The 27,560-nt window shown below is 42.1% G+C and overlaps 1 protein-coding gene across 1 annotated transcript in view; it reads right to left on the bottom strand.

Moving 5' to 3' along the window:
• Positions 1–1,773: 1,773 nt before the first annotated feature.
• Positions 1,774–27,560, bottom strand: part of IPCEF1 (interaction protein for cytohesin exchange factors 1) — a 59,369-nt gene continuing 33,582 nt past the window's right edge. The window contains exons 5-11 of the mRNA XM_063124525.1: positions 26,087–26,160; positions 24,481–24,552; positions 23,939–24,000; positions 21,238–21,329; positions 11,439–11,823; positions 2,900–3,090; positions 1,774–2,612 (exon numbers count right to left, since the gene is read on the bottom strand). Coding sequence (XP_062980595.1) covers positions 2,409–2,612; positions 2,900–3,090; positions 11,439–11,823; positions 21,238–21,329; positions 23,939–24,000; positions 24,481–24,552; positions 26,087–26,160 — 1,080 coding nt within the window. The 3' untranslated portion in view covers positions 1,774–2,408. The remainder of the gene's footprint in view (positions 2,613–2,899; positions 3,091–11,438; positions 11,824–21,237; positions 21,330–23,938; positions 24,001–24,480; positions 24,553–26,086; positions 26,161–27,560) is intronic.

Raw genomic sequence — 27,560 nt, 5'->3', positions numbered from 1 at the left:
TGCTAGCTAGGGTTGTTGGGAGTTGCAGTCCACCAATGTTGGGAGGACCACATATTCCCTACCCCTGATACATTCCCTACCCCTGATACAGACAAGAACAGGGGGGCTCCGTATGTACTGCAGGTGTAAGGGAAAGGAACGGGTTAACCGGGATAGGGGCGCATGGGGGTTGGAATCTGGGAACAAGGTTGTTTTAATTAATTTTTGTGGTTTCATAGGATGATAAGGATGCCAAAGGGAGGATGACATCTGGCCGGGGAAGAAGAGACCGGTGCCAGCCCAGCCATATCTGTCAACTGGCCTTGAGCGATTAGGCACCCCAGCCAAAACGTGTGAGGACAGTTTGAAGAACAAAGCAGGAGGGAGGGGGAAGGAGGGAGGAAAAGAAAGTATAAAATACTGTCTCTGCCTGGGGCAAAAGGGCGGTTGTCGGCTGGTGAGGAGAGCGTGTGATAGAAACAAGGTGCTCTATGTTGGCAGAAGGTATATTAGAGTTAAGTTTTATTGTTACCTGTTACTGGGTTCTTATGTTATGCATGCCTTTATGGTATTTTACTAAGTTTGTCCCATGTACCCCTACCCTTAGTCTGAATAAAAGGTCTTAAACCTCACGTCGTGAGCTTGTGAGTGTCTGTGCCTGGGGATCCATGCTAAATCCAGTGAAGAACCAGCTGGGGCTTTGGGGCTCTCTCCTTTACAGCAGGTACAGTACACTACAGTGGCACTCTGTCGTACTTGATGTGTGACACAACTACCAAAATGTTGATCACCATTTATCCTATAAGAATATAAAACCCCAAGAGCAAAAGAAGTACAGCCTGCCTTCCCCCACTGACAACAGGGGTGCACAACCATTTGGGCCCAAGGGCCACGCTGGGTGGAACCAGTGAACTAGGGGAATGCACAGTGCATGTGCACAGACACAAGCATGCATTTGCAGATGCGCGCACGCACACGCGCACACACACACACATAGAGGAATTCCCTTGCTAGCACTAGCATGGGAACCCCTTCCCTTATTTTTGATGACTCATCAGAGGTAAAAGAGATAAGGGATAGGGTTCCCTTGCTAGCACTCTTGCAGAAACCGTGGAGTTCCTGCCTCATTCCTCTAGGAATGAGGCTTCCATGACAGGCACCATAAAGCCAGTTCCTAAACCAAAACTTTCTTTCTCTTTTCTTTTTCTTTGTGGTAGAGATGGAAGGAAAGGAAGGGTTCAAGCTGTGAGTGAGTGAAAATATCTGTATGAGTAAGTGAGTGAGTGGGGATGATAGGCAAATATGAGTGTGGGTAGTTTGTGCATGTGAGGGACAGCAGAGAGGCCCCTGGCCTTTGATAGATTACTCCTAATGGAATAAGCACAAGTTGCCCGACCCTGTCTTAAACAGAAGATTATTAAATATTCAGAGGCATACAAGAAAAGCACCACTGAAATGAGTGGGGGTGCCTGTGTGTGTGAGAGAGAGAGAGAGAGGGTGTGTGTGTGTGTGAATGTGCATATCTGCATGTGTATACATGCGCAGCTCCGCCACCCCAGCAAACACCCAAGGTGGCCCTCATGGGCGGAAAGACTGCACACCACCCATGCCCTACAGATCCCTAACTAACAACACACATCTTTATAAAAATGAGGAAGTGCCCTCCTCCCTAAACGAGGGAGAAAAACCAGACACTTACACAGTTTGCACAATGGTGAGGAATTTATTTGGTCATGAAAAGCAGTCCAAATGCAACTTTTTCCACATGATCCACAGAAACATCATTTTGGCCATTTATAAATATGGAGATATTATGACTGAAAAAGGTGTCTATTGAACAGATTATGAAAAGTCTTTACAGAGTACAGGCATTGTCTTTCTTTTACTTATTTCCTCTGAGCTTAAAACAGATCATCAGCAATGTGATTTATTTATTTTTTTACTTTAAGCATATAAATACTGTGGCAAAAAAGTGGTGCATTTTATTTTATTTTTTACCCTGGTAGCATTCCTACAATTTAAACATTTTGCTTCTCTCAACAAAGTTTAAAATAGCCCAGCACTTCTTATTTACAATATGTACATACTCTTTCAAATTCAAAATGTCCAGATGCTCTACTTGCTTAAAACATTGCTGCTATGAAGGTCAGCCATTCTTTATAAAAATGGAATTCCAATTCCATCTACCCACTACTTTTTTTCCCTTCAGAACTTCATCACGACTAGCATCACGAAATGACCACTTGTGTGGTGACTTCCTGTTTTAATGAAATGTTGAGGGAGGGAATAACACTCTGGAGAACGAGTTGAATTATCCATTGTAGGAAGTGACAAGCTCCTAGAAAAACAAAAATCTGAAACGGTAGCAGCTTAAAGTATGTGTGAGTGAAGGGAAACAGTGAGCTCTGTTTCCACATAGACCTCTGTTTTCAAATAGCACTTTCGATGAAAGATGGTTGCACTGATGCCCCTGAATCCATGCTATTTCCTTCAGACGTATTCACAACATCCTCCTGCTGATAGATATCCTGAACTAGCATGGTGTTTGTATCCTTCCACTCTCTGTACTTCCTCGCTGTTAGCTTACGATCCTCCAGCAATTGGTTAATCATGGCCAAGTCATGTTCTTTGCACTGGCAGAAAAAAAACACAAGTTTACAGAACTGGAAATGTGGACTGACTCCTAGAGGTCTCTTATATCTAGAGTGTTGCCCTTTCCTGTTCTCTTCAAGCTTCTTTTAAAATAAAGTTTGGAAAACACGTTATTTCCCAATTATCAGAAAGTACTCCTGTGTTAAATACAATTATGATTTCAGGAAGAAAGAACATTTATCAGTGTTCGCTAAACATTCCATTAATCATTAAATGTAGGCATTTCTCCCCAACATGGCTGAGGCACAACTCCTCCAGGAAGTCTTACCTTTAACGTGCTGTTCAGTGCTCGGATTTTGTGGAGTTTCTCATTGACTGAGGGGTTTTTGCTCCTTTTGATAAAGGACTTCCTCAGCTCCTTTTTAGTGGAAGGTCGCCGGTCCCCAATGGGAGATAAACTGGCTTGTTCTAAGGACTTGTAGAGTTTCTCCATTTCATCTTCTGAGCATTTTGCATGTTCTGTATGGGAGATAAAACAAAGAAAGTCTGTAACAAGAACTGCTGGTGCTGCTGGGGTTTGGGGGGAAAACATGTTGATGAGTGAGTACATGCTGCTCCTGATTGTCTGATGGAGATTGTGATGGAAAATGCAGTGTGGTGTAATGGTTAGAGTGTTGGACTGGGACTCAGGAGATCTGGGTTCTAGTCTCTATTCAAGCCATGAAGCTCACTGAGTGATTTTGGGCCAGTCACTGCCTAATCTACCTCATAGGGTCATAGTGAGGACAAAATAGAGAGGAGAACCTTGTAAGCTAACTTGAAAGATGGAAAGAGGTGGGATATACATATAATAATAGTAATAAAATGAAAATAATGAGGAGAAATTGGTATGACGAATCGGTGCTCAGGCACATACATTTTTACATTCCTTTCACATTTTTACATACAAGCCCTATGGGGTTGCCAAGAAATGGGTCCTCATGGACAGAGGTTCCACACACACATAAAGCAGTCCACCACACAAAATGGTGCTTTCATTATGAAGGTTTCCATGCCATCATCTAACGGCTACTGAGATTCTATGCCAGCCTTCCCAAAAGTGCTGCTCTCCAGATGTGTTGGACTACAGCTCTTATCATCCCCAGTCATTATGATGGTAATTGTAGTCCAACACATCTGGAGGGCACCAGGTTGAGGAGGAATACTCTGGACAAAAGCATGGCTTATTACAGAAATGACTGCAGCTACTCCTTTTCATAATAAAGTTGCCACTAAAGGTTCTCCATAGAGCTGTGTATGTATCTGATTATGTGATCAGTCAAAAGAAGAAAAGGATGTGATGCTTGTTTGGGTAACAGCCCTCCCTGGGTGGCTTCAGGGAGTTCTGCTTTTCATCTTTTCCCAGTTCTAATGCATTTTGTTTATGGCCTTAGTCCCCCCTCTCCCAACCTTTTAAGAAGTGTTTCTTTTAATAGCAAAGCTTTAGCTGCATGGTTCACTAAAAATATTTGTATTTGAATACTTCCTAACGTGTGCATTTATTCATTGCACAACGTTCTGCAAATATAAACACCCCGCCAATTGTACTTGGACACCAGTTAAATATAACTTACTACTTTAATACAATGATGAAGAAAATGCCTTGTTCTATAGCAAGGAGACTACAGGAAAGAGCATTCCTGGGGCCAATACGCTGCTGTAGCGTTTCCTGTGCAAACCATGCCTGAATTATAGCAAAAAATCCTTCCTACTTGTTGTAGAAAAAATGCAATTGTATATGGTTAGTTAACAGAGATGGTCTCCAGCAAGGTTGTAATTTTAGCTTGGAAGAATTCTGGAGTTACATTGAGCCTATAGCTACCAACCATCAGCTATATGATTCATGGAGAGGATAACCATTAAGCTTTTGCTGTGAAATTTCCCACAATAAAGAAGTCTCACTGATTTGAGTGTCTTGTGTCAGTTTGCCAGTGTGTGTGTGTAGTGGAAGGACTGGGAAATGCGACAGTGGCCATCTCTGTTGAGAGAGGTTTGTTGAGGGATAATGTGTGAAACGAAGCCTAGGAAATTCCTACTCAAGTCAAGATGGACTAACTATCCCAATGATGTCAGAATAAGGTGTCAACTACAGAGTTGACTATCTGAACAAGGCCTCTGTTTATTGCACACTTGAGCTTTTATTGTTTTTGAGTATCTACTTTCATGAAATTCTTCTTTCCCTGTGAAAGAGGCATTGTTATTTCTGCCCCTTTTTACCTTTTTTTTTTTTTTTTTTACTTTAAATTGCCCCCAACCCTGGTCTCACTTACTCACTTGCAGCACTGCAGGGCTCTTCATCACAGGCTTTCTGCTCATCAGCATTTCCTGGGATGGCTAGCATTCTGTGACCACATGGCCATTCTAGGAATTGCTGCAGGGTCGAATGCCTGAGTCATGATGAGCCCCCAATGCTTCAAGCAGGAACGAGCCTTTTCCAAAACTCTTAAAACTTTAGAAAACCCCTGTTCCTGCTTGTTGCTTTGGGAACCTGTGGCTGCAGCATTCTGTCCCTGTTCAGGCAGGGAGGTGACTGCTGCTCCTGAGCAGGGAAAGAAGGATCTTTGCAAGCACAGAGGCACCAATTACAGCCAGAACTCCCTGTGATTGCAAAGTCTCAATGGGCCGAATTTTCCAATCCATTTATTTTTAGCCATTTGTTGAGGGGGAGGGGTGAAAATGAATTGCGCCTGAAAATTGTGGGAATAGTTGAGAAAGGCATTTTTTTGGTTTTGCTTCAGCAAGTTCTCCCTCTCTGCGTCTCTCCTGACCCTCAGTAAATTTTATGTATTTATTTGTGGCATTTGTATACCACTGAATATAATAAAATCCCTCAGCAGTTCACAGTAGTACCTTAGTGGTTCATAATATTATTATTATTATTTATTTATTTATATAGCACCATCAATGTACATGATATTAATGTACATAATATTAATTTTGGGAAGAGGGCTCATGGCTGAAGAAGTCGGAAAGGAAACTGTTTTTATCCCACAAAGTAGTTCAAGGTAGTGCACATGGGATCACTCCATTTTATATTTGCAATAACCCTGTGAAATAAAGTAAGCTGAGAGAAGGACAGAGAGGGAGACTGGTCCAAGGACACTCAGGCGGCTTATCTTTTCAAAGTGCAGTACTTAAACCACTACATTGTGCTATACAACAACAGCAGCAACAGCAAAAGATGATGCTGAACAAAAAATAAGCTGCCCAAAAGTATGATGGGCACACAACTGAAGCAAAGCAATGGTGTTCTGTGGCACCACAAAGATTTGCCAGAGCCCAGTTTAAAAGGACCAGATTCAAAAGAAGAGCCTATTACATTTTTAATAGAGCAGGACTGGCTCTTTCTTTAGGGTGGCCGACTGTCAGGATTTCCCCAGATTTGTCTGTTTTTTTGTTCTATCCTGGGTGTCAGGGGGGATTTTCTGTAATTTTCTATAATGTCCGGGAATGACACACTTTCTTAGTCAGAGCCTGAAAGGGAAAAGCATGTCATTCCTGGGTATTATAGAAAAGGCCCCAATTGGAGCAGTGGAGGAGGGGAAACGCACCATTATTATTATTATTATTATTATTATTATTATTATTATTATTATTATTATTTTATTTATATAGCACCATCAATGTACATTAGTGTGGTGGACGGGAATGACATGCTTTCCGGAGGTCCAGGAAAGTGTGCTTTCCCACCCACCCCCACTGGATGTCCTCCTTTTTGGTTTCCCAAATATGGTCATCCTACACCTGCTGAAGGGCAGGAAGGAGCAGTCAAAATGGTGTGTGCCATGCAACCTGCTTGTGTGAGCAGCACTTAATTGGGCCCACTTGGCGAAGGGAAGAGAACAAACGTCTGCCTTTAGGAGCCTCAAGTTGAACTGGAGTGAGAACAAAGGAGAGATCTCACTCTTTGGCCCCACATTATCAAAGTGCTGGTTGGCTCAGCAATCCCCTCCTGGAAAGAAAATGCTGCTGCTGAAATTGTGCAACCACTCCTCACCAACCTTTCTCCCTTCACTGCTGGCCTACGCACCTCCACAAATTAAGGCTCCCCATTAAGAAGGCAACTCAGCTTTGTGCCCTCTAAGCTAGCCTGTGCTCTCCCGTGCAGTGGAGGATGCTGTTACCAGTGTTGAAGTAAGATTCCAGAGCCAGACTGGTTGGCTTTTGTACATGGAATTCAGGGGGGCACCATCTTCCCCTTTGCCTCAGGCGGCAAAATGTCTTGTACTGGCACTGAATACAGATACAGAAGTGGATATTTTGGCAGGGTCAGTTATAGTCCCCACAGCACGAGAAGCTATATGAGCCAAAATCCCCTCTTCTGCACAGCTAATAAAGGCACAGGAGGCCTTTCTCTTCTGCATTAATCTCTCTTAAAATAGAGGAGGAATGACAACTTGGGGGAAAAACAACCCAACACACACTCATTTCAATCAACTGGATCAGTCATTTTGGGGACATCAATATCTGAAAGTTTGGGAGCACGATTGGCTACGCCCAGTCCCCACTTGCTATAGCAATATCCCCACCCCCACTCCCACTGAATTAAGAAAAACATATTGAGAGAAAAATGAGATGTGGTGCAGGATCAGAGAAATTGCCTTGCCTCTGGCCATTTACTCCAGCAGATCCATAAATACCACAGGAAGGAGGATGTTATTGTTGTTGCAGAGGGAACCAGGTATAATCATATAAATAAGGTCCCATTCTGTTGTAGTAAAGTTTCATTTTCTAAAACTTCCTTTCCTTTTCTGCCATCTGTCAGGCATGTTGTTCCAACAACTGCCAAAGGAAATAAAAATGTGTACTTGGCTGTTGCTTGGGTCTATCTGCCCCTTAAATTAGAAGAGAAGCCTCCAGACCAAGGGCACGTACTCAAGGCCTTGTTTATATAGTCTCACACACAACATGCTATGTGAAGTTCTGTTAATTTGCCCCCTTCTACTGACAAAAACAAAAATAAAGGCAAAAACCAGCCTTGGCAGGCTGCATGTCAGAGCATGCGCTCTCCTCTCAAGTTGGTTATGCTGCTTATTCTTCCACAAAAGGGAAAAGATATGGGGGATGGGATCCCATAACCTTTCCCCATGGTGTTGTTGTTGTGATTTAAAAAAATCACATTTTGCAGAATCAGATTTAAGCTGAAAATCGGTCATTCAAAATGTGTCATGCCATGGTTGGGCAACCTCTAGCCCACAGGACGAGTTCAATACATAGAGGCTTGGGTTCCCTTCCCAAGCCATATCCACTAGCCTGGAGGCTACCAGGAGAGTTGGGAGGAAGAAGGAAGTAGAATCCCCTTCTTGTCTCTGAACTGTGATCAGAAATTACCAGAGAATTCCCCAATGAGCGTTGCAGAGGGGTATCTCCTTGCTATCTCTAAGCACTGATCAGAGATAACAAGGGTAGTCCCTGGTAGAAATAGTTGCTGCACACTCATTCAGTGCTTGTTCCACTCCTACAAGTGCCACTCATACTTTTCCTTCCCCTTGTGCAGAGCTGGGAGGATCATCGGGTGAATGTGGCCACTGGGAATCAAATCACATTACTGTGGCCCCACCTTTTGACATCAGGGCCCCAAGCCCTGGCCCTTTTATGTCATTTGGCCAATGGAAGGCTAGGTGGGCCACCCAATTTATATTGCCCACCCTTGCATTATTCAGTTAGTATGAATTCCCCTGACATAGCCACTTCATTCTCTACTTCCTGAAGTGGCTTCAGCCAATCATTTCATGTCCTCCCACTCTATTTTCACAAAATCAATGACAAGGAAGCAAATCAAATAAACTGCTGGGTTAATCATTATAATAAAAGAGTGGATAAGTCACTGCGGCCAACGTTCCATACAGGTTCCTCATTAAGAACTGGACAAGAGGTCCTGAAAAATCCATATGGATGCAGCCATCTATAAAAGCACCATTTGACATGGCACAAAGATGTTGGGAAACCCTACAATGATGGCAGCAGTTTGCATAAGTGAAGCATGTTAGAGGCCATCTTCCATCCAGATGTCCACAGGGATGCAGAAGTAACATCTGACCTGGCACAACCATATTGATAAATACCACTTCCAAGCAGTGTGTTATGCAAGGAAATTCATCATTCAGCAAAACCTTGTTGTTTCCCCTCAATCTGTGTCTAGAAATTCACAGTATTGCAGGTGGTTGAAATTTTTACATCCCTAATTTCTATTGAGGGGTGAGCTTTTACTGGTCTTGGATTCCCATAAATACATGAGATTTCACCCTCAGTCTTTGGCTTCCTGGTAACGCCAAATTAGGAATTCAAAGATTTGCTCTCTCAGACCCTCTTCTCTGAAACCCAAGGTTCTAATGAAACAGGTAAGATGTACTAGCTAAATTAGATCAACTTTATTCATTTTATTTGATGTTTTGTGTGTGTGACGGTTGCCTTCTCTCGTTCTTCCTCCCTCCACCCCAATCAACATCTTTTTATATCTGGACTGCATTGTTTTAAAAAGGAATTTCTCATTAAATCTTTCCCCACATGCAAGACTGCATGGTTGCCAAGCTACATTTGTATTCTTAGGATATTTCATATGGTTTTGTTAATTTCTGTTGCTTCTGGGTTTTGATAAAGTACATTCAGAATGCTCTCCCACACTAGAGACATTCAAGAGGCAGCTGGACAACCATCTGTCAGGTATGCTTTAGGGTGGATTCCTGCATTGAGCAGGGGGTTGGACTTGATGACCTTATAGGACCCTTCCAACTCTACTATTCTATGATTCTATGATTTATGATTGGTGGCAACACTTTCAGTAATTCATTTTGGGGTGATCATTGTAAAAAAGGAGGTCCACCAGTTTGGAAATCCCCCCTCCCATTCCATAACAACATGTTATTAGCTAATATCACATAGCATATGACTATCTGAACTTCGTGTACAAAGTATGCTTGGTGTGGGGGATGTGGATTTTTCTTTCTCCCCCCATAATACTAGAACCTGGCATAGGAAATTCAGGACAGATAAAAGGAAGCACTTTTTCACTCAGTGCATACTTAAACTCTGGAATTCACTACCACATGATGTGGTGGTAGCCACCAATTTGGATGGCTTTAAAACAGGTGGGATAAGTTTCTGGAGGAGAAAGCTATCAATGGCTACTAGTTCTGATAGCTGAGTGCAACCCCCAGTATCAGAGGCACTAAGCCTGTATACACTAGTTGTTGGGGAGCATGGGTGAAACACCACCCTCCCGCCCATGCTCCCCAACAACTAGTGTATACAGGCTTACTGCCTCTGATACTGGAGGTTGCACTCAGCCATCCGAACCCCTGCCTTCGGGTTCCTGGGTGACAGCTGGTTGGCCACTGTGTGAACAGAGTGCTGGACTAGATGGACCATTGATCTGATCCAACATGTGCTTCTTATGTATTTGTACATGATTTTATGTCCAAAAAACATTTTCTGATAGTTCCTCATATAACAGTAGAGGTGTTAGTTAATTCCTCTGGTCACTCTCTCATATTTAAAGTGAAAATAGAGAAGGAAAATGAAAGGACAAACGCTATGTAATCAGCATAATTAAGATATATCTAAAATAGGGCTGCAATATTCAATTGATTAATCAGTTACAGTTGCAATCCTTTACCCACTTACTTGAGAGTAAGCCCTATTGAATTAAATGGATCTTACTACTAAGTAAACATGTATAAGATTGTAAAGAACATCTTTTGCTTTGCTATCCTGATTAATAGGATACAAGCACTTCTAAAAAGTGCCAGTAGAAAAAGCACCGTCTTTGGAGATGTAAGCTCTTTCCTCTTAGACGAGAGAGACTGCGTCTTCTGATATCTGCTCTAACACATGCAAACATCATCTACGAAAAGTCTGCTTTTTGATTCAGAACTACTAAATGACCAAGAGAGCAATCACGTGACCCCTCAGCACGTGGAGCATCATAGGATGTTGTGATTCTCCTCCATGAGCTACAGCCATTGAAGAAGGAGAGAAGGGGGCACTCTGATGGGTGGGGAGAGGAAAGGAGAGGCCAGCATATGCTGAATTCTATGGCTTCTCCCGTCCCCTCTCCACCCACTGAAAGATGTCAGCTGGATGGACTCGGAGGCCAGTCTAGCGGCTTTTTGCATTTTAAATGGGGAAACAGAGGCAAAATCATCTCCATCCTCATCTCACCTGCATGGTTCTTGCCAATATGGCATAAGATAGGCAGAGGGCTCCAAATTTGGAGTCCTATGTCTAGAGGGAGAACATCCCATAGGAATGAGTCCTGAGTGACTTAGATTCTTTTAAATGACAGCCCTAATTTCAGCATAACGTTGTCCAAGTGCATCACATCCCATAAGCAAAATTATCAAAGATTAGATCCTGATCGGATTACTGTGATGCTGCCTTTGAACATAATCTTCATAGAATCATAGAACAGTTAAGTTGGAAGGGGCCTATAAGGCCATCGAGTCTGACCCCCTGCTCAGTGCAGGAATCCACCTTAAAGCATCCCTGACAATTGGCTGTCCAATTGCTTCTTGAATGCCCCTAGTGTGGGAGAGCCCATAACCTCCCTAGGCAATTGGTTCCATTGTCATACTGCTCTTATAGTCAGGAGGTTTTTCCTGATGTCCAGCCCGAATCAGGCTTCCTGTAACTTGAGCCCGTTATTCCATGTCCTGCACTCTGGGATGGTCGAGAAGAGATCCTGGCTTTGACAAGTGGCACAGAAGGCAGCTGCCAGGATTTTGATGGGTAGAGTATATTCAGATAAAATCAGTTTAAATAAATAACAGTCAGATCAAGATAATGCAGGAATAACATCTGGCCAACAGAACTCCTCCTGCTTGACTCACCTTTAGGTAGAGTTTTTGATGCTATTTTCCCAGGCACAGCTAGGTTATCCTTGGCACTAACTAACGAACATGCATCTTCATTCAAAGAAGTCCGAAAGCCTTCACATTCAGGTTTGAAGCTACCACTTTCCATGGTTTCATTACAGTCTGTCACCAGGCGATCGGTAGCTTCAGAGTCACCAGAGACAGCTGAAAGTTGATTGCTTACTTCTTCTCCAGTGGAAGAGCTGTTAACAAAGTCAAGCCATGATTGTCTCTCTGGATGCAATACTTTGGACAATGAGGAAGAAGAGGGTCCTTGGGACATCATAGTGCTTTCTGGTGACGACAAAGAACATGATACTTCACTTGATACATGCGATGTCAAGGAAGGTTCTTGCTGTTCCTGTTTTCCAGAATAAATAAGGCAAGGAGGGGGAAAAGTCAAGTCATAAGCTAACAACAGGCAGTTCCACAGGCGGGTCAACGATCAGCAAATTCCTAATCATACTGCTAATCCTTGTTGCTTTTTGGAGCTCAGGACCACTCTATGGTATATGAGTGAGTAGTTCACCATTTCTGTAAAATGATTTGGTTAATTTTGTCTCAGTTTCATCCAGCCAAAGATGGCTTCCTTCAGGTGGAGCGCGATTCAGGCAGAAGTAGTTAAGGAGGAAACTACTTTATCATAAACCTCTTGATACAGTCTGCCAAGGAAGAGGGAGGCCATGGATGATTTTGTGGCAAAGAAAAAGGTCTCAGCTTCTGCCAAGTCAATAAATAATATCCAAAGCAGAGATTCCAAGAATTTTCTCTACATGGCAGATGCAGTTTAAGATTCCTTTCTCTGACCTCACCATATGGCCTAGTAGTCTGCCTTTCAGGCCTGAGTATTTTCTAAAGCAATTTAGAGTGTCCAAATGCTTGGTAACAGAAAGTCCTATGGGTCATAAGATAACAAGCAGTTATTTTATTTTGAATACAAAATAGTGTGAGTACTGATAGATCTTTCCTTGCTCTTCTAATGCATATTTAACCATTACTCTCCTCTCTCCTTTGCTCCTTCTGAATTTGGCAACTTGTTGTACCCATACTTGTCTACTATTGTAAGCCCTGGTGACTAGCTCAAGTAAGCAAGACATCTAAATAGATCATTAAAACAACTTCTCAACACATTCTGATATGGCATTTGTGGTTGCCAACTTGTCCTCTGCCATGGCTCCTCCACAGCTACCTAACAGACTGAGATTCAACCAGTAAAGTTTCCTATGCATATCTATCCTGGGGAAAGCTGCAAGAAAGATGGGAAAGCCTATTTATTTTTGACATCTAGACAGAGAACACACACACAAAGACTCACATTCTGTATCACATAGAAATCACAACTAAATCAAAACACAAATAGAATAGAAATCTTAACATAAGAATTTTGATTAGGTCTGCAATCTTAAGCGTACTTATTTGGATGTAAAAATGTTAACTCAATGTATGGACATATTTAGTATTGGATCATTACATTGAAATATAAAGATGTTTCTGTTTCAGAAGATATAATAGAATGTCACCAGCCTGGTCCCCTACATTCCTGAGCATTGACCAAAACATCTAGAAGGCACCAGGTAGGGGCACCAGTTGCTGGGGAACATGGGTAGGAGGGTGCTGTTGCAACATGTCCTGCTTTGGGTCCCTAGTTGACAGCTGGTGAACAGAGTGCTGGAGTAGATGGACCCTTGGTCTGGTCCAGCAGGGCTCTTCTTACGTCCTTATGGCTGGTTTTATATGTGAAACAGAGTTTCCCCTCCCTGCCAAAACACTTCTTCTATGCTCACCCCAATTATTATTTTCTAGTGTTGCCACTGAAGCTAAGCTCACATTATTATAATACAAGTCCTGAGTTATCTGTTAGTTGGCTTCTCCACCTTGTGTTCCCATCCTCCTGCCGTTTTGTTTAGTAGCTCCTACCATACAAAAGCATCTTGCCTATCACATACCAGCAGCCATCAATGAAGTGGAACAGAGGCACAAAAAATTACTATGTGATGGAGATAATTTACATTATGTGTTCTGCTAAACAACATGTCTGGTGTGTGTGTGTGTGTGTGTGTGTGTGTGTGTGTGTGTGTGTGTGTGTGTGTGTGTTGAAAACTTCAATTACTTCAAAACTGACTGTATTCTCATCTTGCTTTGGTTTGGAGAGTGCAAATTAGGAATGTTCACATCAAATGATTCTCAACCATCCTTACCAACATGAATAATATATCTAAGGATCTCTACTATGGCACCCTCTCCTCTTTAACCAAAGGTGTGTTTTATCTTGCTTTTGAAACTAGTGTAGCTTTTGGAACATTACCTGCTTATTGAAAACAAATAGCTGAAAATAACCCAGTAGCTGCAGTTTGTTATACGTCAGACTGGGTTCCTTTCTAGATGTATGTATTTGGCTATTTAAGGGTGTATATCTGTTGTTCACACTTCAAATACTTGTCACAGGAAACACTGCTATAACAAAGTGTACTTGCTCTTAATACACTGAGCAGATCAGAGAAACATAACAGACAGAAAAAAATTAGCAGTGAAATGATGATCGTGTGCTTTGGCCAGATATCTTTCTTATTTTTATCTTATTTTTATATGTAAAAACAAAGTTAGAGTGAATGAGATCTCGAATGCAAGACAGAAAGAGTCTCCAGCCAAGTACAGCAAGTCAGTTTAAGAGCATTAAATATCATGGGATGTTAATGCTTTATATCCTTATAACAATAAGGATAAACTACACTTTTCTGACCCATAAGCATTTTTTTAAACTCTTTAAACTTTCAATTCAGCAATTTTCTATGCAAATTAGTTTTATTGAAAATAAACAAAAAGAAAAGCTTGGAAGTGGAAATTATTATCCAGCATGATTTTATTTCTTAAAAAGATATATGCTTAACATTTCAATTCTTTGATGACTTCCCATGTAATAATAAATGTCCAATAAATGTCCGAAGAAGAACACTATAAAATGCAGATGTTAGTCCTAGAAAATGAAAGGATTCCTCAGGAGATTAATGTCCTTAGGGGACTATTACTAACAGCAGTTGCAGTCATGATACAAAGATTCTCAAAAGGAATCTTTGTATCACCACACCTAAAAATGATATTGTAGAGCTGGAAAAAGTGCAGAAAAGGGCAACTAAAATGATTAAGGGGCTGGAGCATCTCCCCTACAAGGGAAGGTTGCATCAACTGGGATTGTTTAGCTTGGAAAAAAGGAGGCTAAGGGGAGACATGATAGAGGTGTACAAAATTATGCATGGTATGGAGAATGTGGATAGGCAGACGTTTTTCTTCCTCTCTCAAAATACTAGAACCCATGGTCATTCCACGAAGCTGATTGGTGGGAGATCCAGGACAAATAAAAGGCAGTTCTTTTTCACACAGCACACAGTTAAATTATGGAACTCACTACCACAAGATGTAGTGATGGCTACCAATCTGGATGGCTTTAAAAGGGGCTTAGATAAATTCCTCAAGGATAATGCTGTGAATGGCTACTGGTCCTGATGGCTATATGCTACCTCCAGTATCAGAGGCAGTAAGCCTGTGTGCACCAGTTGCTGGTGGGAGGGTGCTGTTGCACCATGTCCTGCTTGTTCATCCCTGGCCGATGGCCGGTTGGCCACTGTGTGAACAGAGTGCTGGACTAGATGGACCCTTGGTCTGATCCAGCATGGCTCTTCTTATGTTCTTATGTTCTTAAGGACTGTCAAGGTGTAAGATCCTGTCTCAACATGGCTACTCTTCCAAAGCAATTAATTCAGTCATATAGGGAGGAGTTTGCAGATAAACTCTTGCATATTTAAGCAAACCTTTTTCCCCCTCTCTCCTAAAATTATAATTTGCATTGTTTTCTGAAACCATCTGGTTAGTGGCTAAGCACAGAGAAGCACATCTACCCTTAAGATAATTATCCAGTAATTATCCAATAAAACAGACTGTTCCTTCTTTAGTTAATTCCCTTTTCCCTGTGCAGTGTTTCACACATTTGAAATACACATAAGAAGAAGAAATCCATATGGGCAAAAGGATGGTGAAAGAAAAAGGCATAATTATGAATCTGACTGAGAGCTAAGTAATCTTTGTCCTCCCTTCTGCTTGCTTAAATCTTCAAACAGGGGATTAACAACTAGAGGGCCCAGGATCAAATCTGCACCCACCCACCTGAGGTGTATTACTTATTCTCCCAGGGTGCCACACACACACACACACACACACACACACACATGCTCAGAATTCCCTGACTCTTCTGAGCTTAACTGCAATCCTCACAGTAGCTGAGGGAGAAAAGATTTTTCCCAGCGACAATATTATTATTATTATTATTATTATTATTATTATTATTATTATTATTATTATTAAATTGAATTTTCATACTGCCCAATAGCCGAAGCTCTCTGGGATATGTGTGATATGTGTGAAGGAGCGGGGCATGTGTGTGAATGAGTGGGAAGTTTGTGTGTATGTGTGCAAATGTGGAGTCCCCTCCACCCAAGAAGACGCCTGAGACAGCCCTCTGTGCTTAAATGGTTGGGCATCCCTTCTTTACACCAGATCTGATTCTTCCATTTTACAGTGCGTAGAGAAACCCAGGCCCAGGGGTCCTGTGAGAGACATTCCTGCTGGAGAAGCAATTTTCGCTAATTCCTCCATCCCACTGCAAGACACGCTACCCCCTGAAAGTCTGATCTGGTTGGGAGACCCTTCAGAACAATATAGGACATGCATGAGAGCTTCACAAGGAAGGGGGACTTGGCAAAAATCACCTCCCCCCACACACTAGAAGCACCTGATGGATTCCAATCCCTAATGGAAGAAGCTCTATAATTACATATTCCTATATAATCTCCATGCCTGTTATTCTCCATTCTAGAGTTTAATAAGGATGGAGGCTATAGTGATTACCTTATCTTACTGAAACAGAAGGAAAAATTTAGGAGAGGTTATTGGTGGCAGCATGAGCCACTATTCCAACAATATAAAACCAAATTTAGCAGTTGCGAAGCCTGACATAACTGACAATTGTACAAGCATAGCATCTTCCAGCCCGAGCTCTTGAATGATTAAAACTACCTAGGCGGTGAGTCATTTCAGGGCACAATTCTGTGGTTTAAGAAACTGCTGTAAACTGGGCTCACTTGATAGGGGGGAGGTATCATGCAGGACAAATACTAAGGTTACAGGAAATGTTTCGATTCAGAAGTGATACAATATAGCGAGAATGAAGAATGGTCATTGCAGTAGTGCTGAAAGCATAGTAGTAGTCCCAAGATGCACTAGATTAATCAACAGCCAGGAGGATTTTGGTATATCTGCCTCTAATTTCAAAAAAAGTTCCTGTTTTGGTGGAATTGCAATAAACCTATGCAGGATTCATGCATCAGATGGTGTGAGAGGCTTCTTCTCTAAACCAAGAAGTATTTGCTTTTCACTGGTACCTACATTCTCACTAGTAGCTATTATTTCCTTCCAACATCTAAAACTTCAACAGTCTATTAGTAAAGAGAGGCAATGTTGTGAAGTGCTTACTGGGGGTATCCAGGTTCAAATCTCTTCTCAGTTCACCGAGGCCCTTTCTAAACTATAAGGGTGTAAAGGGACGCAGGGGAGACGATCCCAGACTAACCTGCTTCTGGGATTGTCACCCTGTGTCCAAACGGCAGTGCAAGATCCCGGGCATCACACCCGTCGCAGCCAACATTTTTTTAAAAAGATGAAGAGCTGGAGTGCACTTGCGCTCCAGCCAAAAACACACACACACACACTCACACACATGATGCTAGGTATGGGGCATTGGGAAGGATGCGAAACGGTGGGTGGGCTGCCAGAACAGTTGCTGCTGTTGCCCCTTGCAGTGGCAATGCAAAAAACACTGATCCTTTGGGAGGGGGAGAGAAGCTGTGCTACACCCAGTGCTAATGGCGAGCACCACCTCTGAGGAACTGTCGGAAAAGTTTTCCTCTCCCTGGAGAAATCATAGAATCATAGAATCATAGAATAGCAGAGTTGGAAGGGGCCTACAAGGCCATCGAGTCCAACCCCCTGCTCAATGCAGGAATCCACCCTAAAGCATCCCTGACAGATGGTTGTCCAGCTGCCTCTTGAATGCCTCTAGTGTGGGAGAGCCCACAACCTCCCTAGGTAGCTGATTCCATTGTCGCACTGCTCTAACAGTCAGGAAGTTTTTCCTGATGTCCAGCCGGAATCTGGCTTCCTTTAACTTGAGCCCGTTATTCCGTGTCCTGCACTCTGGGAGGATCGAGAAGAGATCCTGGCCCTCCTCTGTGTGACAACCTTTTAAGTATTTGAAGACTGCTATCATGTCTCCCCTCAATCTTCTCTTCTCCAGGCTAAACATGCCCAGTTCTTTCAGTCTCTCTTCATAGGGCTTTGTTTCTAGACCTCTGATCATCCTGGTTGCCCTCTTCTGAACACGCTCCAGCTTGTCTGCATCCTTCTTGAATTGTGGAGCCCAGAACTGGACACAATACTCTAGATGAGGCCTAACCAGGGCCGAATAGAGAGGAACCAGTACCTCACGTGATTTGGAAGCTATACTTCTATTAATGCAGCCCAAAATAGCATTGGCCTTTCTTGCAGCCATATCACACTGTTGGCTCATATTCAGCTTGTGATCTACAACAATTCCAAGATCTTTCTCGTTTGTAGTATTGCTGAGCCAAGTGTCCCCCATCTTGTAACTGTGCATTTGGTTTCTATTCCCTAAATGTAGAACTTGGCATTTATCCCTATTAAATTTCATTCTGTTGTTTTCAGCCCAGCACTCCAGCCTATCAAGATCACTTTGAAGTTTGTTTCTGTCTTCCAAGGTATTAGCTATCCCACCCAATTTTGTGTCATCTGCAAATTTGATCAGCGTTTCCTGCACCTCTTCGTCCAAATCATTAATAAAAATGTTGAAGAGCACTGGGCCCAGGACTGAGCCCTGCGGCACCCCACTCGTTGCCTCTCCCCAGTTTGAGAAGGTTCCATTGATAAGTACTCTTTGAGTCCGATTCTGTAGCCAGCTGTGGATCCACCTAATAGTTGTTCCATCTAGCCCACTTTTAGCTAGTTTGTTAATCAGAATGTCATGTGGTACTTTGTCAAAAGCTTTGCTGAAGTCAAGATATATGACGTCCACAGCATTCCCACAGTCCACAAGGGAGGTTATCCTATCAAAAAATGAGATCAAATTAGTCTGACAGGATTTGCTCCTGACAAATCCATGTTGGCTTCTAGTAATCACTGCATTGATTTCAAGGTGTTTACAGATTGACTTCTTTATAATCTGCTCCAGAATTTTCCCAGGGATGGATGTCAGACTGACTGGTCTGTAGTTCCCAGGTTCCTCCTTTTTGCCCTTTTTGAAGATAGGGACAACGTTAGCCCTCCTCCAGTTGTCCGGCACCTCACCCGTCTTCCATGATTTTGCAAAGATAATAGACAAAGGTTCTGAGAGTTCTTCTGCTAGCTCCTTCATTACTCTTGGATGCAGTTCATCGGCTCCTGGAGATTTAAACTCATTCAAGGAAATTAGGTGTTCTTTGACCATTTGTTTATCAATCTCAAACTGCAATCCTGCCTCCTCAACTTCTGCTTCACTTTTTCCAGGGGGGTCATAGACCCGCTTTTGGGAGAAGACCGAGGCAAAGTAGGAATTGAGCATTTCAGCCTTTTCTTTGTCGTCTGTTATCAATTTGCCATCCTCATTAAGCAGTTGAACCACCATTTCTTTCCTCTGTCTTTTACTACTCACGTATCTGAAGAAAGCCTTTTTATTGCTTTTAGCATCCCTTGCTAATCTCAGCTCATTCACAGCTTTAGCCTTCCTGACGCCATTTCGGCACTTCTGCGCCACTTGTCTGTACTCTTCTTTTGTAGCCTGGCCTTCCTTCCACTTCCTATATGTATCCCTTTTTGTTTTCAGGTCATCTCTAAGCTTTTTGTGGAGCCACATTGGTTTCCTCTGTTGTCTTCTATCTTTTCTCCTTGTTGGAATTGTTTGTAACTGTGCCTTTAAAATTTCATTTTTTAAATACTCCCACCCATCCTGCACTCCTTTTCTCATTAGGCTCCCTTGCCACGGGACCTTACTTATTATAGTTCTGAGTTTATTAAAATCAGCTTTCCTAAAATCCAGAGTACGTGTATGGCTATGCTCGACTTTTGTCTCCTTCATAATCAAGAATTCAAGTATGACGTGATCACTTTCCCCCAGAGTTCCCGTAACTGCCACTTTATCCACTAAGTCATCCCTATTGGTCAATAACAAGTCAAGGATTGCCGATCCTCTAGTTCCTTCCACCACTTTCTATAGGAGAAAGTTATCACCCATACATGTCAGGAATTTCTTGGAAGGGCCGCTTTTGTCAGTAATGGTCTCCCAACAGATATCAGGGTAATTGAAGTCCCCCATCACTAGTACATCACACTTCCTTGAAACACTGGCAATTTGTTTCTCAAAAGTTTCGTCCTCGTCTTCTCCTTGATTGGGTGGTCGGTAGTAGACTCCGATTATCATATTCTTTTTATTCCTAGCCCCATTTATTTTAATCCATACGCTCTCGACGGGGCTCCCAGTCTCATCCGCCTGTATTTCTGTGCAGGGATAGGTATTTTTAACATATAGTGCAACTCCACCTCCCTTTCTATTTCTTCTGTTCTTTTTGAACAAGTTATATCCTTCAATTGCTATATTCCAGTCATGGGAGTCATCGCACCAAGTTTCAGTTATACCTATCAAGTCATATTTGCCTTCATGTAATAAGAGTTCAAGTTCATACTGTTTGTTTCCCATGCTCTGGGCATTAGTATATAGACATCGAAGACCATGTGTTTTATAGTCTGGCTTTGTTCCTACCTTGTTGCAGACACTATTTTGGGACACTGTTGGAGCTGTTCTCTGTACTGTGGTGCATTGGCCTTCATCCATTGTTGCCTCAAAATTTACGTCTCCCACCCCCGTAAGATTCAGTTTAAAGCCCTCCTGATGAAGTTCTTCATGCTGTGGCCGAACTCATTCTCCAATCCACTTCAGAATCCAATATAAACTTCTCCTGTTGACCTTCAAAGCTTTTCACGGTCTAGCTCCTTCCTATCTCTCCTCTCTCATCTCACACTATTGCCCCGCTCGTGCTCTTCACTCCTCTGATGCCATGTTTCTCGCCTGCCCAAGGGTCTCTACTTCCCTTGCTCGGCTTCATCCTTCTCTTCTGCTGCCCTTACGCCTGGAACGCTCTTCCAGAACATTTGAGATCTACAAGCTCAATCGCAACTTTTAAAGCTCAGCTAAAAACTTTTCTTTTTCCTAAAGCTTTTAAAACTTGATGTTGCTCCTGTTAGTTTGACCCTACCCTGTGCCTGTTTACCCTACCCAGTGCCTATTGCTTTACTATGATTTTAGTAGAATGTAAGCCTATGTGGCAGGGTCTTGCTATTTACTGTTTTACGCTGTACAGCACCATGTACATTCATGGTGCTATATAAATAAATAATAATAACAATAATAATAATTTCCAGCCCTTGTGAGGTGCAACCCAAATCTGGTGAAACAGCCTCCACAATTTCTCTTTCCACAGGGTGAAGAACTTTGAAAGGCCATTTGTGTGCAGCTCCCCCACCCAAAAAAAAAAAAAAAAACCCACCAGAATAGAGGAACAATTCTGGACTCTTTACTGTAGATTACTTGTCAGAGACACATCTTGAGCACTGGAGAGGGTGATATTTGTACAAAACATTTAACTAGTGGAAACTAGCTACTAATTACTATAATACATACCGCATCAGGCAGCAACGGCTGATCTGAATATGGAGGGGGTGGTGTCTCTGCATGTATTTCTGGATCTTCATGATCGCTCTCACTATAGCACTCTGAAGCAAGAACACAACCGTTAAAAATGTTATATTTAATACTTTGAAACTAAAACATACTTTTTCATGATAACTTGAAATGAAAGCAAAATGTATTCATCCTGATCCAGTCGTGCAAAATAGGGTATGTTCTAACTTTCTTAAATAGCAAATTCTCTCTTTTTCCCCCTTCACCTTCCCACTTTATAGCAAAACAAAACAAAACCCAAGAAGCCTTTTTAAAATCCTCTCTGCTTACATAATCTGTTGCAGTGAAAGATGGAAGGTATGTTACTATTTGGGAAGGCAATAAAAAGCCACTTTGCATGAACAAACCCATGTGGAACAGGTCTCTCAAGAGACATGTTATATCTAGACTTCCTATGGTTAAATAACTATAGCATTTTGTCTAATTCTACAGAAAAAAAGAAGAACACAAATTGAGTTTATTACGTAACAAGGGATTTCCCTTTTGTGTGTGTGTACACATGCTCTCTCACTCTCTCTGAAAATATCTAACCAAAATATTAAATACTGGTGATATTTGTCTACTATTAGTAAAGTAAGTGGTAACCCTAGAGCAGGGTAGGCAGTATTGTGCCTGTGGGCATGAATGCATCCCCAGACACCTTTCTGTTCATCTGCCAAGGTCCCTACCTTAAAAAAAACCACACTTTCTTACCAACATCTGGAATTGCTGTGAAATAGGTTTCTGTGGATGACGAAAACCATGATGTCAAAGGAGCTGTTAAGTGTGTTGGGACTGAGACCCTACTTCTGCATTCTACTCAGTCTTTTGTCCTTTGCCATGCCTCCCATGGCAGCCATTTTGTGGTAGTGCCCAGAACAGTTCCTGAAATTGCCAAAGGTGCCTACAGCCCAAAAAAGTTGCTTGCACTTGATCTGGAAGATCATAGGTATGCCAATGGATGACTATCCACTGAATGCATCACAGCAGCCATATTATCAATCCTAGACCATGGATCAAAATCCTCCCCCGCCCACATTTATATTATCAGCAGAATGTGGTACTTAGAAGGCTTAGGCAGACCAGAACTAATGTTGTCTGTAATGTCGCTCACTTTCCATTTTGTTCTTTCTGTTCATTTGGGTTCCTCTTTCCACTGGTTCTGTCCCACCTGTCTTGGTTCCTTCTCATTCTTTATTTTAAGGGAAACACATAGCACAGACCACTTGCTTGCCCCATGAAGGAAATACCCAAGTCATGTAACTTTTTTCACTTCCCCCTTTAGTACACCACACTGGATTTAGCCATTTCCTCTGCTCTTGCTTTACTACAGTAGATGGCTAGTGCCGTGGTATGCACAGGAGATATGAAGATATCAAAACTTTGGGCATTGGAAGATAGCAAAGCCATGAAAAATTCACATGTACTGCAACAGAAATCTAAACAAATCTTAGAATTAAACCCATCCATTATTTAGTTCAAAGATACAGAATTTTTCATGGCCCAAGGACCAGATCACCTCACAGGGGAACACATGCCAACAGTGGGCATGTGCAGAACTCAAAGTAGGTGTGGCCACCCTACTCTCACACACACCATTCACAGACACAATTCATACATAAACATACATACACACTTTTATTTACTTATTTAGAATATTTATATAGCACTCCCTATTGAAAAATTTCAAAGCAGTGTACAAGGTAAAATAGAAAAAAAAACAGGATAAAACAGTTAAAACAAAATTTAAAAAGAAGCAAAAAACAGAAATCCAAGGCTGCATGTTAAAGAGAGGCTTCTTGGAATAAAGATGTTTTCAGGAGGCGTTGAAAGGAGTACAAGGTTGGCGCCTGCCTGACCTCCAGAGGCAGGGAATTCCACAGGAGGGTTGCCACCACGCTGAAGGCTCTAGGTGGAACCACCAGGAGCAGGCCCTCGGATGACCTCAGTGACCGGGCAGGTTGGTAAGGGAGAAGGCGCTCTCTCAGGTATTTTCCCAGCCCCATCTCCATAGCTGATCCACACAGAACAGTTGGGGGATGCATTTTCCCTTCCTAGCACTGAGAGAGACTTCCTTCAGTAGCTGATAAAAGAAAATACTTTTTTGCCTGGTTAGAGGGATTGGGGCCTGGGGAGGAAACCGGCAGGCTGGAGGAAGAACTCTTGCAGTCTGTATCTGGCCCAGAGTTGTTTTAAACAGATATTGTCTGATTTTGTTTGTATTTTATGCTTCTTATGGTTTTAAATTTTGTATATTTGTTTTTAATGTTCACTGTTTTAAACCTTTGTAAACCATCCAGAGAGCTTCAGCTATGGGGCAGTGTATAAATGTGAAGAAGAAGAAGAAGAAGAAGAAGAAGAAGAAGAAGAAGAAGAAGAAGAAGAAGAAGAAGAAGAAGAAGCCTCTGCCAATAGTTCCCATTTTGGCCTTCCCATTAGCCATGTCAATCGTACAAACTGCATGATTGGGAAATCATTGCAATATTGCAAAAAGTTCATAATTGTTAACCAAATAGAATCCAATCTTTCCAATCTGAGTATTTTGGATGCATTTAGTGGCATATGTTTTATCCCAGAAAAGTCCTAGGGTCAAAAGGTGGAGAGAGAGAGAGAAAGAGAGAGAGAGAGAGAGAAAGAGATTCCAATGATAAAGTTAGCATACCTTCTTCATTCTTTTTATTGGCTTGCTTGTCAAGGACAGCCATGCCTAGTTTATTTAACCACCTGGAATTGAAAAGAAAGCATACGTATTTGTACAGAGCGAAATATCCAAGTTGTGATAAAACAGAGTTGCACTTAGTCACCCAGCCACATTATCTTAAACTGGGAATTGAGTTAACAATACAATAAACGACACACTCAAACCTATGAATCAAGTATAATGCCTGTTACAATTATTCCACTGAGAAAGAAGGATTGAAGACATTTATTGGCCCCTCCTCCCTGTGACATGTTGTGCATCTCAACACAAGTCACCAAGCAGGATAGGTTATGCTTGATATATTCTTTGCCCTTCATGTCCATGGGCCATGTTCAGCCACCCTGCTTTCTGGAGCAGGAATCCTTCCATTTGCTGGATACTTTTTCATTGAGCCCAGACTAATGATTCTGACAACAACCATGGAAAGAACAGAGGTCAAACACAGAGCTGGCTCTTCTTGGGCAACAGAAAGAGATGGAGGTTGGACATTTGCTTTTACTTACCTACTCATTTCCTCCTCATTTTCTGCTGCAAAATAAAATGTCTTGATCTGTGCATGGGTGATCTTCATGGCACTTAGGGGGGAAAGTCAAACACATATAGTCATACATATAAATATGGAAAATATTAGTTTTTCAAAAATGTGTGTTTTGTAACATTTTCAAAAATAAAGCCAGGTAATCTATCCAAGACTTTTATGATCTCAAAACTGAAATTACATGACTAAGGACCTTGCAATAAACCTAAATGCCAATTGTGCCCATTTATAAACACCAGTGATAGTGTAAGAGGACCCAATGGAACTATCCATTACATCTAGGGCAACTATACACGTGCATCGACAAAAGTCATGAATTTGATCTCCTGCATTAAGTGCCGCAAAGCCACTTACATTGGCCAAAGACATTTGTCTTTAAGACATACTATCATGGAACTCAGGGTGACATTTCTAAAGAAATTGAAATCAGGGGCTCACTTGGAATGGGAGATTGCAGTACATGATATGATAAAGAAAGCTGATTGTGTTAATCAGGGACTCAATAGGAGCTATGGTTCCTATGCACATTATAAGGACTCTTAGGCCACAGCTAGACCTAAGGTTTATCCTGGGATCATCCAGGGTTCGCCCCTGTCTGAGCACTGGATCCCCTGTGTGGCACCTAGATGAACAGGTTTGACCACTGGACGATCCATGGATAAACCTGAGGTCAAGCTATGGCCTTAGTACATTTTGAGGTTTGTAACTGTTGTTTTAAGTGAATGGAATGCTTGCTGCAAATCTACCTGTTTAAGGTCACAATCCTATGCATGTTTAGACCAAATAAGTCTGACAACTTCTAGCATCCCCCAGCAAGCATGGGAATGCTGGGAATTGTAGGATTTTTATTTTATTTTATTTTATTTTATTTGTCTAAACATGCATAGGATTGCACCCTCCCAACCTTTTCAGACTCAGTCTCCAGTTCCACTTATAGCATCCGATGAAGTGGATTGCAATGCCCTAATATACTCAACCAATTTGAAATGTAAACTGTGTTACAGTGGTGAAGGGAAGGATGCCCCCTTCATGCCCTGCTGGAGAGTTTCACATAAGCATCTGTGGAAAGCCAGGCACTAGACTAGATGGACCCTTCATAAGATCCAGCAGGGCTCTTATATTCTCATTTCAGTTTTTCAACAGTTTTTCACCAAAGGAAGTAAGGCAGGTGGTTACTAGAAGGAGGGCTTTCTCCGCTGTGGCACCCCGGTTGTGGAATGAGCTCCCCAGAGAGGTCCGCCTGGCGCCTACACTGTACTGCTTTTGTCGCCAACTGAAGACCTTTTTATTCTCTCAGTATTTTAACACTTAATTTTAACTTAAATTTAAATTTTATTGTTCTAACTCTGTATTTTAATCTTATATCAATTTCTGCTGCATGGTTTTATCCTGGTTGTGCTTTTTATACTGTATTTTGTAATTGTGCTTTTAACCTGTTGGGTGTTTTATTGTGGTTTTAATTTTTGTGAACCGCCCAGAGAGCTTCGGCTATTGGGCGGTATAAAAATGTAATCAATAAATAAATAAATAAATAAATCTTCTCAAAGCTCCAGGAAAAGAGACAGACTTACTACTTTTTCTTGCATTCTGTTGCTTGATCCACTGTGAAGTTTGGAAGGCTGAGGAATCCTTCGGCTTTCTCTGCCTAAGACAAAAGAAGCCAACATGAAAGTATGACACATTATTGATCTATGTTGGGATAGATTGAAAATAGACTGGACTTCAGATAGATTTCCTTATAATAGAAAGTACTTCTTTCTACTTGAGAACTATATTGTAAAGCAGGAGTGGGGAAATTTGGGGCAACTCCCATCAGCCCCTGGACAGCATAGCCAATAGTGAGGAATGATAAGTGTTGTAGTCAAACAACATCTTCGCTGCATTCCTGACTTTTCTGGAGCGGAGTTTCCAGGGTTTGCTCCCGATGGCTTCGCATGGTGTGCTGCTACTGCGAAGCCACCCCAGGGCAAACCCTTTGTGTAGACATGCCCCCTGCTTCATTCATAGAATTTGACAAAGGGTCCAGATGATAGCATGTTGCATTTGTAACCCTCCCATGATTTTACACTGCTTTTTCCATTTTTTTTCCTAGCAATGGGCAAATTTGCTCCAAGTGAATTCATGATTTCTTTGGAAAGGAACAAATTCATTCTTGTGAGCTCAGATTAGGGTTCTCCTTTAATATGAGATCTCATTCGGTGTATACGAGTTTTTGCACATGCACAACATCAAAGTGCATCTTGGGAAGATGAGGGAAGCAGCGGCGGATGCACTGGATCATTAAAGGGTTAAACCATCCTACTCAATGTATGCACAGAAAGGATGCAGATTGCACATGCTTTGAAGCGCCAATCAATTCCAAACTTAATAGCAAATTTGTAATACATCAGTCCAGGCGGGCTACCAAGGTGAGCATTATGAGTGGATTAGTTTTGAGCCAACTAATTATGAAATTTGGCAGCGTCGCTACCTTTTTCTTACCAGAAAAAAAATCCATTAAGGGAGAAACAATAGAAAAAGTGCACAATGTCTTTTGATTTGTAGCACTAAGAGCCCTCTGTCTGGAACCAGCGTTGATCTTCCTTTCAACCCACCCCATCAACCCACCTGGGTCTTCTCCTCACCCACCCCCTGCTGGTCCAAGTCTGCATCCCACTGGAGAATTAATTGGGCAAGCATGTGAGGGGGGACCGAGGTGTTGGCTGAATGCATTTCAAAACCTAACTAATACTTATGATCTCTCCGAGCTTACTGGTAAATGAGCAGACACACCACACCAACCTGCTGTTGCTATGTTACACTCCCCTGCATCTCTGGGCAACTAAAGAGGTTGCTCAAGGATGAGCAGAATTCTTGCATCCTAAAAATATGACCTGCCGTCACATGGAAATATGCAAAGTAAGAATGACAATGGGAAGATGAGCATCATTTCTTCGAATAGAATCCCTGCCCCCACAGATGCATCAGTGCATTGTCTCCAAACGCTCGGCTTATAACCCGAGCTGTGCATTCAAGTGGGCAAGGGGCTGTCCCAGAGCCCTAACG

This window comes from Elgaria multicarinata, chromosome 4 (genome assembly GCF_023053635.1).
Source record: "Elgaria multicarinata webbii isolate HBS135686 ecotype San Diego chromosome 4, rElgMul1.1.pri, whole genome shotgun sequence".
NCBI lineage: Eukaryota > Metazoa > Chordata > Lepidosauria > Squamata > Anguidae > Elgaria > Elgaria multicarinata.
This window is presented reverse-complemented; position numbering and strand designations above follow the sequence as displayed.